The sequence below is a fragment of the Cataglyphis hispanica genome, chromosome 19 (genome assembly GCF_021464435.1).
Source record: "Cataglyphis hispanica isolate Lineage 1 chromosome 19, ULB_Chis1_1.0, whole genome shotgun sequence".
Lineage (NCBI taxonomy): Eukaryota > Metazoa > Arthropoda > Insecta > Hymenoptera > Formicidae > Cataglyphis > Cataglyphis hispanica.
The window spans coordinates 2,767,107-2,783,567 of NC_065972.1; the positions used below are offsets into that span (position 1 = coordinate 2,767,107).

The 16,461-nt window shown below is 39.8% G+C and overlaps 1 protein-coding gene across 6 annotated transcripts in view; it reads right to left on the reverse strand.

The window, feature by feature from the left end:
• LOC126856581 (homeobox protein unc-4-like) overlaps nt 1–16,461 on the reverse strand; it is a 120,532-nt gene that overhangs the window by 63,323 nt on the left and 40,748 nt on the right. For 2 of the 6 annotated variants that reach the window (XM_050605214.1, XM_050605215.1), the window contains one exon: nt 4,328–6,177. The exons of 2 other annotated variants lie outside the window; for them this stretch is intronic. In XM_050605214.1, coding sequence (XP_050461171.1) covers nt 4,328–4,694 — 367 coding nt within the window. In that variant the 5' untranslated portion in view covers nt 4,695–6,177. Of the gene's footprint in view, nt 1–4,327; nt 6,232–16,461 lie in introns of all 6 variants that reach the window. 2 more of the 6 variants (XM_050605217.1, XM_050605216.1) reach the window with 2 other exon arrangements.

Below are 16,461 nucleotides of genomic sequence, written 5' to 3' on the forward strand. Positions count from 1 at the left end.
TGGTTCGATTTTCGCTTTGTTTCGAATTCCTGGTCTATCACTTTTTTCCAATCCTTATGAATGTTTTCCTTCCCTCTTCTCTCTCTCTCTCTCTCTCTCTCTTACTTTTCGCCCTTTTTTGTCAACTGCCCTAATGCCTCCTCCTTCGGTCTAATCGTAAAATAATGACAGGATGCCACGATAACGCGACCGCTTACTAAAGAAACCCGGCTCATTTGGTCTCACCTGCATCCCTCTTTGGCATCCCTGCGAGTACATTTTGCGTTTCTTTCCGAGATGAACACTGTTATTTTATTCGCTGTAATCAAGCGAGTAGCTAACAATTTTCGAGTAAACGAGAGAGTACAATGCGGGTCTCTTCTATTTTTAAATAATTCTTTTTTTCCGGAAAGGACAAAGTTTTCCGTCTGTCTAATGATTTAATGAAAAAAAAAAAAAAGAAAAAAATCACGATAATAATCGCGTATGTAAATATATATTATTGAGCGAAAATGATTAATACGAGATTTCTAACCGCAACACTTTAATCTTGCGAGGTGTTAATTCAATCTCATCTCTTATCCCAGGTTCTATCAGCCCGCGAAGAGCTATGTTTTAAGGACGCGCTATTTTGACGAGAGACGTGCGTAATGAACAATTCCAACACCTGTCATGACGTATCGGCGTGTATGGTGTACAACGCTTAAGTGGCAATTAAAATCCAATCATTTCAAAACTAATATCACTGGTGTAATGCGCGAGTTATGATTCATAAATACTTCATACTTTGAGAGATCATAATCAAGAAACTATCCATACGATTAATGTTTATGTTTATATCTCCCCTCCCCCACCCCGCTTTACACTCAACGCGATGCTGTAAAACGCGGCCATCTATTTTAGTTACACCTTATATACGATATGATCTATGCGCGAAATACGTGCTAGAACAAAACATCTTTCCCTAGATTCGTATCTCTCAAATATTATGTGCGATATGAAAGTTATTGTTCTCTCAGCTTAAATAAGACTCCCCGAAAGATCATCAAATATGATAGATATCGAAACTCTACAAAGAGTTAAAGATTCATATTCTATTATCATCCTAGGCTATTTTGATCCCAGAATTGCATCACAGATTATTAAATGGCACGCTTCTTCTCGTTTTCTCGTTTGAGCAAAAACGCGAATATTTTACACGTTTTCGAAAAGGACGCGTCAAAAATTTTCTCGAATAGCGATCGATGACGAATCGATCGGACATTAATTATAAACGAGAGAAAAAGGCGCGATCCATCAAGCGGAACCGGACATTTCGTATCCCGATACCGGCCTTCCGCGCGACGGTACATACCTATATCCCGATCGGGCAATCAATGCGAGAAGTCTCAATCCCGACGATCCAGCCGGTTCTTCGTCCGGATCTTAATTCGTGACGAGATTGCGCGGCTTTGTCGGTGTTTGAGAGCTCGCCACCGACGGGACGCAATTTCGCGGCGACGCTAAGCGCCTGGCTTAACGATCGCGCTAACGCTGAAAAAGTTTAACGATCGCGTAAAGGCATGCGCACGTGAGTCCGCGAGTAGTTCGTCGCCGAACTAATTATGTAAACGAGAGTTTCCCGAAGCGAAATGAGGGGAATGGTGAGAAAGGGGGGAAGAGAGGAGAGGAGGAAGATCGCGGTTCGCGACAAGCGACGTATCGCCTGGGCGACACATCGATCCGAGGGGATAAAATCTCAGTGCGTTTAATTAAGAATCGATGTAATTAAATGTTAACCTAGCGGACAGAAAAAGAGAGAGAGAGAGAGAGAGAGAGAGAGAGAGAGAGAGAGAAGACAATGTGCACGACTGCGGAAGAAAACGCGACGCGGTCTCGCTCGATTGCACTCACGTCGATATTTGTAATTCTTATTGAAGGATCTTTACCGAGTATTTTCAATAACCAAATATTTTAAAGAGAATGAAATCTAGTGTTTTTTAAGAGCTGCTTTGATGAGACTGTGAAAGATTTTGAAGATTTCATCGAAAAATTATCGCACTTAAAAGTGATGCTTTAGATTCAATAGATAATAATTGCTAAACATTAAATAGAATTTTTTTTTGTGATAATCAGATGTGACAAAATATCTATACTATCTCAAATAAGGTCAGTATATTATTACTAAAAAGCAGTCAGCTGATGAGTTCAGTTATAAGCAGATCACTGCAAATTAGTGAAATCATTGAAAAAAATCAATCCGAAACAATAAAATAGTCACTAATCTTCGATGAAATTTTGTGTCACTATTTTAATCAATGACATTTTCACTGATTTAGTTTAAGAGAATAGTTTCTGCCAAATAAGTTTAGCATATCTTACATATAAAAACTTTATCGTAGACTCTCAATTATTTGATTCGCGTTACCTGCAACTGAATATGATACCATTTTTCTCAAATTTCAGTACCAATAATATTGTCCACAATAAAAAAATTATATGACAGATCGCGATGGATTTCGTTCAGCTTATCATATCAAAGAAAGATATTAAAGATATTAAACTCGAAAATAAATCGGACTCTACTATATGATACTATAAAGAATGTTTGGCAAACAACGATCAGAATATAGATTTGCAATTACGCGCCTTGCTGGCATTTCTAATAAAACTATTTATCTTATATATATATATATATAATGGAGCATATATAATGGAGCAAGGAAGAAAAGAGGGAGAAGCTTCCATAAATTTCGAAATAACTGGTGGGTCGATTTGATGCACGCTCGCGTGTTAGGTCGACGTTCATGAAAGAAATGCTCTTCTCCATGATATAGAAATAATTATGCAATTATAACAAATCTAACCGCCGCTTCTACTTTTTCGGAAGCGGCGAAACAGCCAAGTGTTATTCAACGCGGGTTTGGAGAAGAATAGTGAAATTAACGAAGAAGTCCGGCAAGTCCATATGATAACAAATAAAACTTTCGTAATTCCATTGAATGAAGCTGTAACTTTTTCGTCAGAAACTAGTACAAGGATATATTAATCATCATTATGTAATTATCATCTATAATAGATATTAAATATCTCTTTTTTAAAATCCATAAATTCTTTCAGTAACTTTTTCAATAAAAATTTCAGTAAAAATTTGTGATATTGAAAAATCATTTATCACAATTTTTTATGTAATATGATTTTGTTTTTTACGATTAAATTTATGTAGAAATACATTCCAGCTAAAATCAATGATATTTTTTATACCAACTGACGTCTTAAAAAATATATACACTTCAAGATTTATTTCATTCCAGTCTATTTAAATTTTATCTTTCTATGATTTTAATATTAATTTTTCCTAGTTAGTGACATGTATTTTTATTTATTGTAATGTATTTATTGTATTGTTTTATTGTATATAATAATTTTTTTTTAAATATATCTCTCCCCTTCCTTTCTTCAATATATCTTTGTGTATCATAAAATTAATTGTGCAAGAATCGAAAAGTCCTGTAAAACGAAATGTTAATCAAAACTTTTATTTTTCCATAACTTGCGAAAGTTTTCGACTTGTGTGTTTGGCAAAAGACGCGATTTCCAAAGAAGTAATTCACGCAAATTCGCGGTAGCTCGCGATAAATTTGCAGCGGCGGAAACAATCGGAGGCCAAAGGCAGGCGAATTAAGTGGCGCTCCCTTCGTAGCATAAACAAGTGTTAGGGACGTGAATGGGATCACGTAAAAAACAGATTTCCACCCTCGGCAACGCGGACGTTCGCGCGCACGAAACACGGATTTCAGACGGATGGTCGCCAGGAGGAGCGGGAAAAGGGGGATAGGGACTAACGTCGTAAGCGATCCCAGGGGCTCGTCAGGAACGATCTTATGATTGACCATGTTACGCCACTCCCTGAAGACCGTTTTTCAAAAGCTATTTCGGAAACACTACCATTATCTACGCACTTCAGCGCGCGCGTCAGAGGAGAAAATGCTCTATAAACTATATTACTAATTCCTTGAAATAGAGAATTATGTTTTATATCTTGATAATTTATGTTTTTATCTTGATAATTTCTATTTCTATTTTCCAATAGCGTAGAATTCTTATTAAATATTTTATTTAATTATTTTGTGCAATTTGAGTAAGCAGAATATAAAAGTCTAAGAATCTGAAAATTCCTAGCAAAAGTTAGAACAACTTTTAGATATTTATTTTATCCAAAAGAAAGAGGGGAGGGGGAGGAATCCTTTAAGCAGAGTAATACATTTCTCTTTGATTGTATGCTCTAACAATAACATTTTTAGAAAAATATTAATTTATATTAAATTTGATGTTAATTTCAAACTCTTCTCAATCTTATGCAACTCACCTTTCTTCTCGTCCTCTTCCTCTCCGTGATCAGCAGCATGATGCAGATGATGTACAGCGGGATGATGCCCGGTGATCGCCGGTACCAGCGAATGATTGCTCAACGTCGGATGCGGATGATGCGGGTGATGATGGCTGAGGAATCTGATCGCGGCAGCGGCCTGATGTTGGGCCTGCATGCTCTGCTGTACCTGGCTTTGTACCTGTCCCAGAACCGGATGATGAGGCGGCCATCCTGCCAAATGGAACGGGAACACCGGCGTTCGTTGAAACAGTCTGGTCGGAGCCAGCAAGGATCCACCGGAAGCGCTGGAGCCGCTGCCGGGTGGCAACGGAAAGGACAGACCGCCTCCAGGCTCCAGGACCATCTTCGGTACCAACTCGCCGGTTATTGTCTCTCCTTCGAGAGAGAGAGATCAGTCCGCTCGCATCAATCGTCGATCAGGCCCGATCACCAGAGGAGAGGAAGAGATCACTAGCGCGTCGGAATCATATGTTTATCAGAAAGAGAGGCGAGCGATTGCAAGATACTTAGAATCGTTAAGTGTTTCTGATCTCAACGCGTGTTTACATCTTCCATTCTAGGCTTTCTGGAGCACGATCACTATTGATACAGTCCATGGATCATCACTGTCTATAAATCACTAGTTTATAATGATTATTGAGATGTTTATAAAAATTTAAATCTCGCTGTTTCGAACAGATTTTTACATCTGCCATTCTAGACCTTCTCGATTATGACACAAATTCATCTCAATCGTCGATCTTTGAAGAGGGTTTAGAAAATAGGTATAATCTTCATCATTCTTAGTTTTTGGATGTTTTCGTCGTGGAATCTGCAGATCAATCCATGATCCAAAATGTCAATAATAATGCTTCACATATTTCGTATTTACTGCGTTGAGAGTTGCCTGTCAGGTAGGCGATTCCAGCCAGCCGTCGGCCAACTTTATAATGTTTTTTTTTGAGCAAGTTGGAGCGATATCACAAATCAGAATACAACTTTTCAATCATATGTCCATAATCAACAACAACAAATGTCAATTTCATCACATAATCATCAATATAATCAATCCTTCACTTATCAAGCTAGTCGATTAAAGCTTGATGACTTTCGACAATAAGAAAATCTTTTCAAAAGTCCTTCGCGATCTTCCACCTGACGTCACTGAAAGCTCCACGATCCGCAGAGATGATTCCTCTCGATATAGTCTAAAATTAATGTTCGCGACCGCGATCGAAGCACTGTAACACGCACATTCGCGACAGTTTTTTGACCGTGACACGTTACCGGAGACTTCCGGGTCCTCGCGACCTTCGCGGATTCAGTGCGTGCGACAGGCGGATCTCCGGGATTTCCTTGGTAGCAAGGACCTGCTGTGGTATTAGAACCACTACGGCATGAGCCAACGGCACAATACTATCTGCCCAGAGACTCGAGTCAACGACTCCCCTCTGTTAGCGAGACCAAAACTGGTTTCAGGATCCGCCCAGAAGCCGGCGATTGGACGAGCGTACGGCGAACTCGTGGATGATGCGGGATGTTGGACCAATGGAAATACGGGACGGCCATGCCCACCGGACGCTTTTTTCGTCCTGGAATTGAATCGACGCCTGGTTGCGGCGTCTAGTGGGGGTGAATCAATTGGCGGCTGCCCTGAAACAGGCCGCAAGATGGCTCCTCCCTTCCCACAGCTGCTGCGAGATACCCTTGCCGATCTCGTCGACCGAGGCACTCGAATTCGATCCGAGTCGGATTCGTGATAATGGACAAGCAAAGGTATATATCAACGAGTTACATGGTTGTTTATTGCTCGGCATTGTTGTCCCGCGCCTGTTCTTCAATCCTTCCTTTAAATGAAGATTTTTTCAAAGCAGAAAATTAAGTCTTTTTCGTCTGCAAATCTAGAATTTCGAATTTATTTGTCTAATTTAAAAATTGCGTTCAATATCAACACGATACGTATTGCTACTTCAGTCGTACGACGCGTGCGACGAGGATACTTGCGCATTTAAAAATATCAAATTTTAATCAAAAGATTCTTGAAAGAGATTAGTTTAATCGTGTAAAAAATTACAAACATCTCATGGTGCAAACATTTCGAAATTAAAAGATCTTGAGATCCTCGATTTCTATCGTAGATAGTGTGTTATTCCATACGGAATGTCCTATTGATAAAATTAATGAAACGGTAATTCGAGTCTCGAGTGGACGAACGAGCTCGCAAAGGAAGAGACACCCCCATGATCACGCACCACCACTCCCGTGGCAATCCCCACCTCGGGTTCCTTCCGCCCCTCCAGCCCCCGAGGGCGCGATCCTCTTTTAATAAAAGGAGCTCGGAGGCGTTAAGTAATTACATCTATTCTCTGCTGGGGAGGAAATTACCTGCGCTGCGTCGACGTGGGAAAAATTGGGAAATTAAAATTAACCCCCACCAGGAGCGAGTGGTAACTCGCGCTTGTGCATTCTGCTCTCTCTCTCTCTCTCTCTCTCTCTCTCTCTCTCTCTCTTTCCCTCCCTCCCTCCCTCCCTCTCTTTCTCTCTCTCTTGGATTACTCGCTCGACCGGAACACTTCGTCCTCGAATTTAGGAGGAGCCGGCGGCCATTACCGCTTACGTAATCTTTTTTTGCACAGTGGCAGCGGCGGCGGCGGCGGCAGCTTGTTAGCGAAGTTATTTAGCACGCGATTCGCTCGCTCGTCGTCGAGAACCGAGAGAGAGGCTCATCTATCATCTCGGAATATTTTCGCCACAATGATACCGAACGATACATTTCTAACTCGTTATTTTAAATCTAAACAAAACTTGAGCATTCTTCTAATTTGAACAGCTGATCTCGCTTTAACTGCATATTCTTATTATTACACTAGCATATCTTTGAATTTTTCCTTCCTGATTTAAGATAATTAATATTTTAGAATTTATTTCTTTTTTATCGCGAATAATTGAATTATTTATCCGCTTCTCGATTAAGTATGCGAAATCTTGCGCGAGTCTGGTCATCTTAGCGAGGAAAAAAGAGGAGGCCAAAAGGGGTGAAGTGGGGCCATGAAAAATTGATCGGATACGATATCTCACGTTTAGGTGCATCTCGGTGAAGGAAGCAGAACACGCGCAGGTCATACATCAAATACCCCGAGAGCTTCGCGCGCGCGCGCCGACCGTGCTTTAATATAAAACTTAAATAACGATATAGAGAAGGAGAGAGAAAAGAAGAGTGCGCCATGACGAAAATGGCGAATAATCTTATGAATAAGTTCTTCGCGCGGTTCAACTACGAATACCAAAACCGCACGTGAATCCGCTCCATTAAGTCTCGCGATGTTTCCTGAATCGACGAATGAGCCATCGTATCGTTTTCAAACTTACATCTCTTTAACGGTTAATAGCAAAAAAAAAGAAGATTAAATGTTACAAGAGTCCATAATAAATTTTTTGGTTTTCCAGTTGTATGTTTATACATTTCAAATTCAAATAAAAATATTTTAAGTTTGTAAGAAATAAATATAACTAATAACTTTATATATTAAATATCTCTTGTTAGTTTCGTTCTTATCATTTTTGTTCACGACTTTATTTTCGTAGATTTTGGCGATTGTATCGCAAAGTAAATGCTTTCGAAATAGATTGGATTTTCTGGCAAATTTTTCTTTCGCTTGCAACAAACATATCGATATCATTTTATTATTGATAAAGAGAAATAAAAGAGAGAGAGAGAGAGAGAGAGAGAGAGAGAGAAAGAGAGGGAGAGAAAGTTCGCCTTTAATCAAGGTCAAATCCTCATTTGGCACGTTCTCGCTCGCGCCATCAAATATAATCACCAAAAAGCGCACCATCTTTTTTCCCTCCTCGTCTCCTCTTCCTCATCCTCCTACTCTACACACACAGAAATCAGCTTCCTCTCCCTTCTGTCCTTTAGATTCGTTCTCGCTCTCTCGAATTGAATCTCCGGGAGAGAGGAGAGGGTGAGAAAACGAAGGAGAAGGTTGCCTTGGCAACGACAGAGGGTTTCTCGATGTGGTTGCCGGGGCAACCTGTAACCAGCGACCCCTAAATATGCGCCAGGAACCGCAGAGAAGAGAGGAGGGGTTGGAGGAGAAGTGAGAAAGGGAGGCATTTAATATCAAGTTAAATAAAAGCCTCTTTCCCCCAAAAAAAAAAAAAATATAACGACATGAATTAAAATCAAGTAAAAGGAGTAAAAAAAGAATTATATATTTGATGTCGTGCAATTCTTGTGCGTTTTTTTTTGAAAATATCCTCTAATACTCTCCAGTCACTTGTTATAAATTAATTACTTAAATTTTTGCTGAAATACATCGTAATAATTGCTATAAATATTAAATAATATAATAGTTTAAAGATTATCGTTAAACAAAATTGCGTTTATTACTGAAGGCAATCAATTTTCAATATTTATAATGAAGGTGTCATATACAGAGCTGCCGATAGTAAGATAAGAAGAGGTCCCTCAACCAATTAGTAGATCGCGAATAATTTTCTGGAATAATGTAGAAAAGTTACGCGCGCTATTACGTAAAAGTCAAAGCTCTTGTCGGAAATTGGGATGACGCTCGGTCTCAAGAGACCGAGCGTACATAATGCGGACGCGGAAAAGACGAGCAAAGAGGAGAAACTGGCGAGTTCCTAATTTACACAGTCGCCGCATCGAGGAAGCCCTTTCCGGCCCGGACGGAACTTTGCCGGCGATTAAAACGCTTTAGTAATTAACTGGGTCTCTTCACCTTCCGCGAGTAGCAGTTACCAACGACCGCACCTCGAGACTTCGTCTCCTTCTTCCATTCCACCTTGCCTGCTTGCATTATTTAACCCTCCGTTATACAAGAGTACTTAGTGAATAATTGTCGAAAGAAAATTTAAATCAAAATGTACAAAACTATGTTTATAAAATATGCTAAACGATACACATGCGCAGAGAATGTCAATGAAGGCTATACGCGTATAAAGTATATATTTTGAATTAATGATAAAAAGAAGGATAAGCGAGATATCGTCGACCCAACGGAATAAACGAAAATATTATCGTCGAGGGTCGGCCAAGTTGAATTTTGTTGAAATTTATACAAGAGGAATAACGAGAGAGAAATGATAGAAAATAAAATTATACATAAAATTCTGCGCGCAAAACCCTCTCACATATTAATTCACAAGAAATGATTTCTTTAAATAATTACATTCAATTGTCACTTGCTTTTTCTCTTCTTAACATGTTACGTAGCTTATCGTCCATTATTTAAATATACTTGGCCGCATAAAATATCGATCCTATTAATCGGACGACGTTTAGCTTCATCTCCATCTAATCCTGTTTGGTTCTTCCATCGATAAACGTAGATTTTTCTCCCTCTCTCATTTCTTTTTTCCTCAATCCCGCGTACCCCCATTTTTCCCGCTTTTCGCACGCGCACACTTACATCCGTTCTCTCCGGCGGAGAGCACGGGCGCGATAAAGTCTCGAAGTAATTAGCTCGATGTTTACACAGTTTAACGTTTCCCCTCGTATCTTCGGCTTTACTCCTACGCGCAGCATCTCAATTAACTTACGGCGTACTTAATTAGCCGGGCCAGCACGCGCGCGGCTCGCAAAGCGCTTTCGAATCCCCCAGTCTTGTCGATCGACCCTTTCCCGGAGCAACACGAGATGTACCCGGGTACACGTTGGCTTCGTTGCCCTTTATCATTCGCACTCCCGGCGGATCGCGCCGCGAGATTATTCCGGATGGCCGTCTCTCTCAGAAGGACTCTTCGGCCTAATTAACCAATCTTGTATTTTCGAGACACGAGGAAAAGAATATTCGCTTAAATTTTGTATTCACTAATAAAATTTATTTGCGAGACATCAATTTTAATTTTTATCACTTGTCAAGTTATTCTGAGACACGAAGTTTTATACCCGTCTTTTTTTTTTTTAATCACCAAAAATGGAAGTGAGGTGAAAGGTCTAGCGAGAAAAAAATTATCACTCTATTATTTAGTTCTAAATAAACGTTTGGCATAAATATTTAGAGCTGATCCGCGATACGCCTTCGACATCGACAAATTGAAACGTTATCGACATCCGGTCGACTCTGCTCATTCAACGTTGCATAACCCCGATGATATTTCTGGGATCAATGGATCAAGCTGGCTCCGCATCGACCTTAAGAATTGAAATTTCTCAATGCAACTCCTCTCGACCCCGCGCTACATCGAATGACGTCCGCGACGCTTTATCGCTATTGCGATTGTCTATTTTCTTCCGCCGTTCGATTAAAATGGAGTAGATGATTAAGCAGGTTATGCTCTTCACTCGATTGTTCTTTCACTCGTGTGCAAAAGATTATAATTTTTAGAAAATTATATTTTAAACAATAATTGGATCTTTTCAACTGTGCTATTATAATAATCATATCCCTCTGTTATTTGTATTAACATGCGTTATCAAAGATGCTTACAATCACATGTTATGCCACTTGACGTAAATTTGTATATCCAAAGATATAATCTAAATTATTTTACATCATTTAAAATTTTCAAATGTAATAATAAATAAAGAAAATACTTGCAAATAACCTCTCCAAACTAATTTGAAAAAGTATAACAAAGAAATAAAAAAGAAATTCATATAGTGCGAGACATTTAATGCATGACGCGCAGAAAAATAATTTTATTCAATTTTATTTGGGGTATCGAAAAATGTAATAATTAAATCTACCGTCAAAATGTAAGGATCTTTGAATTGAACGGATCCTCCTCGGAATTTATTTAGTGAAGAAAGCACAGTCGCGTGCGTGTCTTACGATGCTAAATAAATTCCTATAAACTTGGTGCGGCGTCCTCCCTCCCCCCCTCTGCGTCCCCCCCACCCCCCTGTTTTTCCCTCCCACGCTACTTGGTGGAACGCATCGTATATATTCGCTACTTGAGTATTCGGGGCACGAGGACCTGGCAGCGGTACGTCATTCGCTCTGTCGCTAATCAGAACTAACCGCCGACGCGTGACCCGCATCTTCTATCGGCGAAACAAAGAGAAAGAAGAAGCTGTGCGAGACAAGAGAAGAGCCGTCGCGGCCATCTTCGCATCTCCGTGTGTTTCTCCGTTCTCTCTCTCGCGCATTACATTGCCTCATTTTACGAGAACTTCCTGCCATGCTTGCCATATCCGAGAAAAATATCGACGTTATGCATTGATATCAATATCGAAGGAAAGTACGATTGTCTTCAAATCAATAATACATATATTATGACGAAAGACTACACAGGATGGGCCCAAACAATTCGGCTAGACTTTGAGATTTTGAAGAAATTTAATTTTGAATAAAAATTTTCCATAAACATGAGTGGAAAAATGCATCCTTAAAAAGTTAGCATCCAAAAATCACAAAAAAAAAAGTGTTTTTTCCATTCTCGACGGTAGAACTTTTTAAATATGATCTTTATTTATTCTGTTATGGCTTAGGTAATTTTTAATATTTATCTTACTTGTTGGTTATTCTACTAAAAAATTTTATTTTTCTACATTGTTTGTAAACTAACTACCAATCATAGGAGGATAAAACACATTTTTATACATTTGAAACTGATTATCTAAAAACCTATGCATTGTAGTAGAACCATTTCGATCTCATTTAAGATAATTTTTATTATATATAATTTTTATCTCTACAATTTTTATTTCCGTACTTTTTGTTAAAAAACGTTTACTTTTTCTGATATTTGTAGAAATGTATAAAATAACCGTGATTTCAAAGCTCTTTGGACGCTAACTTTTTAAGGATGCATTTTTCGACCTATGTTTATAAAAAACTCTTTGTTCAGAATTAAATTTCCTATAAAATCTCAAAATCTGACCGAAACTTTTGAGTCCACTCTATTTATGTCTTTCTCTATGTGCATTTTCTTCGGATTGCAGATTTTATCAATTAAAAATTAAAGGATATATTTTTGAAGTTAAAATTATGCACGATTATATATAAATAATAAAATTATATTCCTCAGTTGTTAATCTTAAATAAATCTCATTTTAATATAACCGTTTTATTCAATTTTTATATATAACTATTAAAATATATTAAATTAAAAAAACATGATAAATAATATTACATGTAATTATTAAAATATATTAAAAATATATAAAAAAATGATAGATTATAACACTTCTCACAATTAAAAAAATATAAGTGAATACTTTCGACGAGGAAATTAATAAAGAGAGGAGTAAGGAATGTTTTTCTAAGCTTTTAATTATTTGAGTAACGGTGCCGCGGACCAAAATTATGTCTCGATAGTTAAGTCTTATCTAATAGTCTTCGTTCGCTATGCGTCTTAAAACTCGAGCAAAGTATAGGGAGGTCAGCGCGGAAGCGGCCCAGCGGATTCCCTTAAACCTTAAATCACCAGGAAGATGGTTGGCCTCCTCGCCGCGTCTCCGGGGATGTCTCTCTCTCTTTCTCTCTCTCTCTATCCTTCTCCGAGCCCTATCGTATCGTTTCTTATCGAGCGGTCAATCTACGACGGGCACCCAGCACCTCGGTGCCGTACCGTTTTCCTCAGCCGAGTCGAAGCCGGTTGGACGCGCACGAACAGCGCGGGGTGCTGGATAATACAGTCGCCAGTTGATTTATGAGTTAATAGTTAACCGGCCGTAAATAATGCTAATCACACTCTTATTATACGTTCCGTCGCCGCGCGGCCGAGAATGTTTTGTCCCGGACTCGTTTCGAAACGATCGTAAGGGGGCCGAGAGCCATGATCGGCCGAATCCTCGAGCATCCGCGGACTTCTTTGACAACGTACGACGATCATTCTTAATAATCCACGTTCCATAAATATACGTAAGATGACAAAGGCATAATAATAAGAGGCGCCCCAATTTCATATCGTCGTTTTACTTATTTTCTTCCGTTTCCTCTTATATGTGTATCAGAATTCCATATACTCAGCATTTATAAAACGATATTCGATGCCCTGTCATTTGTATGCGCAAAAGGGCAGGTATTGAATGCGCCCGGGGAAAATCGAATCCGCGCGCGAGTCACCTCCCTCCGTAAGCCAGAGAAAATCGGAAAACGACGACGGCCCGTCGTCTAAGCCCGCACGACACGACGGAGAATAAAATGTCCCCGATACATTTTATTTGGTCCGCGCGAATGGTACCATCGGCGCGCGCTGACGCTGCGCTTTCCGCCCCAAACGAGCGAGAACGGCCGTGGAGGGAAACAGGCGCCGCCGAAGGGGTGGCGGCGATTCGCATCGGTCGTGGATTTAGCTCGCTTCGCAAATCCGCTGCGGATTGTATTTCGAAGCCTTTACACCCACCTTTACTCGCGCCGATACTTTTCGCTCCAAGCATCGCGCGAGCGAGAACACGATTTAAGCTCGATTACGCCGCCAAACATTTTCACGTCACGCTCTCTCCACGTTTGTCTCCACTCGAATAATAGGAAAATTCCTCGAAATGCCAAACTTGTCCCGCGTGTTTTTCGAGCACAAATAAAAAAAACAGATCATGATTATTTAACCAAAATCTATCCGCTACCTTTCTTTTTAAATATGATATATTATAATCGATCATAGTTTTTGCAATCTTATCAATAGGCTATTGTATCTGTATTTTTTATTGATATATTATAATATCCTTACAAAATTTTATATAGTATTAAAAATTATAATAATTATAATAAATTATAATAAATAAAAAACAAAATTAAATAAGATTTGATCTATGCTCTTTAAAAATCTATCGATCTAATTAGAATTGAACGAAGAATTATCTGCCACTATTTTTTTCGAACAAGCCAATATATGATTTAGATATTTGATCTGCATTTTAATAAAAAAAATGCTCGTATACAAAGAGACAAGATACTCAGCGAAGATACACGCGAATATATATATGTATGAGTGCGCGCGCGAGCAACGCCGAGATATTGATATAAACAGGGGGGGGCAGGGCCGAGCTGGAGCGTGCTTTGTAATCAGGGCCCCCATTAACATCGAAGGTGGTCAATCTCTGCGAGAGAACGTTGCCCGGATCGACGATGGTCGGCTATTCGAGACCGGCTATCTCTGGAACTTTTCGCGCGGTCTCGCCACGCTTTTTATTCATCATCCTTTATAGCCGACGAGAGATATCACGCGTTGACGTCATCCTCCCCGTGGGCTGCGCACCTGTCGTGCCACTTACGAAACGTCGAATTATGCTAAAACGCGATCCGATAACCCAAACGACGGATACGCACACGCCCGTTGAGAATCGCGACGATAGCTCTATTTGCATTCGACCGACCCGTCATTTTTTTTTTCGTGTCGACCCAATCGCGACAAATGTCCGATCTCAGATAAATTCGCTCCGAGCGAAGGACTACTTGATGCTTATACCTCGCGAGATATCTCTCCGCGCCCTCCCTTTATTATCTCAGCTATTTTAAAAGTATATCGATAATCTCTCTTATCTCAATATTGTAATACGAATCTTTCTATAAAATTCTTATTACAACTCGGAGTAAAAAGATGCACCGCAAGATTCGCCGGCAGCGAAGATGCATCTCATCTTCCGAGGATGTTGGCAATCGAAACTCGCGACGACTATGAGACAGGCGAGAAACGAGGAAGTATCCAATCGAAACGAGGGGGAGGGGGAGGAAATGGGGAGGGGGAGGGAAATGGCGTAATCTCGATATTGCCGAGGCATCGGTGCCATCGGACCGTGAGGCTAAGTATACATTTTATCCGTAACGCGTTCGCCATTACCCTACGGTGCCCAGGCCACGGGCTAAGTAACGGGGCCCCGGCGCGAGGGTCCCGAGAACGGCCCCGTAATGCGATGTGTGTGCAGCATAAGTGGCCATCAGCCAACATAAACAATCGCCATGGTAAGTATACGGTGCGACGGAGAGATGCCCGTTTCTCCCGCGCTCCTCCTCCTCCTCCTCCTCCTCCACCTCTCTCTTTCCCTCCTCCATCCCGCACCACCTGCGCGAGGGCAGGAGGGGGAGCGAGGGATGTTCGATAGGGAATCGCGAGAGACGACGTGCCGCGGCACGCCGCGGTGTAATGGAGCCATTATCGCTGGATAACTTCATCATCGGAAATTGGCGTCGTCCGCGGGCAAGGGGGATGGAGAGGAGAAGAGGGCAATCTTCCGGTCAAGGGGTGGCAAAATCGGCGATGGGAACAGCCGACAGTAGCGTCTTGCGATATGAGAAACGAGGAGCAAAAAGAGATATTTTTATCTCTTTTAGATTTTAAAGATCGTATTATAAGGCGATATGGAGGTTTCACGTTATCTATTCTTATTTTATAATAATGATATGGCGATTGTAATCTTGGCAACGCAAATGCGCGTAAAACTGGCAATTTCTTCTAGAGACATTTATAGATTTTCGATTTAAAGCCACGAAATAAAAGTCTATGATAAATATATTATTCTGATATAAAAAAACCTGTAATTTTTAACTTGGTTATTCAAAAATTTCAGAAGTCTAATAATATTTTTAAAATAGCGCCAAATTGTAAAACTAAAGATTGATAATTTTTATATAAAGATGATATATCCAAGATATACAATTATTCTCAATTGAAATGTTTTCGTCGCGGAATCCTGAATTTATAAAGACAGCCCTGGGAATCATATCCTCCCGATGTAGTCGTGAGGATCGTGAGAGCGAACGTTATACCACTTATTGAAAGTTCGGCGTAATTTAATGCGCGAGAATGGTTTCTCGAACCATATTTGCGGCATGAAACCTTCACGAGCAATGGGGTTTATTAAAAGTTGCGAGAGTCGGGAGTTTTTTCTCACGAAGGGATATATTAATCACGCACACATATACATAGGTAAGTTCGTAATTAAGGGTATTTTCGATCGATTATCCGCGATCGATTTTAGGTACGATCGATTTTGAACCGATATGATTTTATCTTTAAATCTCTTTCATTAGCTCTCTCTCTCTCTCAGAAATATTTGTTTTTGTTTTGTTAGATTAATGTGAGGCCAATTTTGTTAGTTTTATAAATAAAAGACTGATAAGGAAAATAAAAGTGAAAGAAGACGCAATGTTTATAATCGCACAACTATTACTCTACTAATGATTACTCTTTTAATTCAATACAATTCAATGTAAGTATCG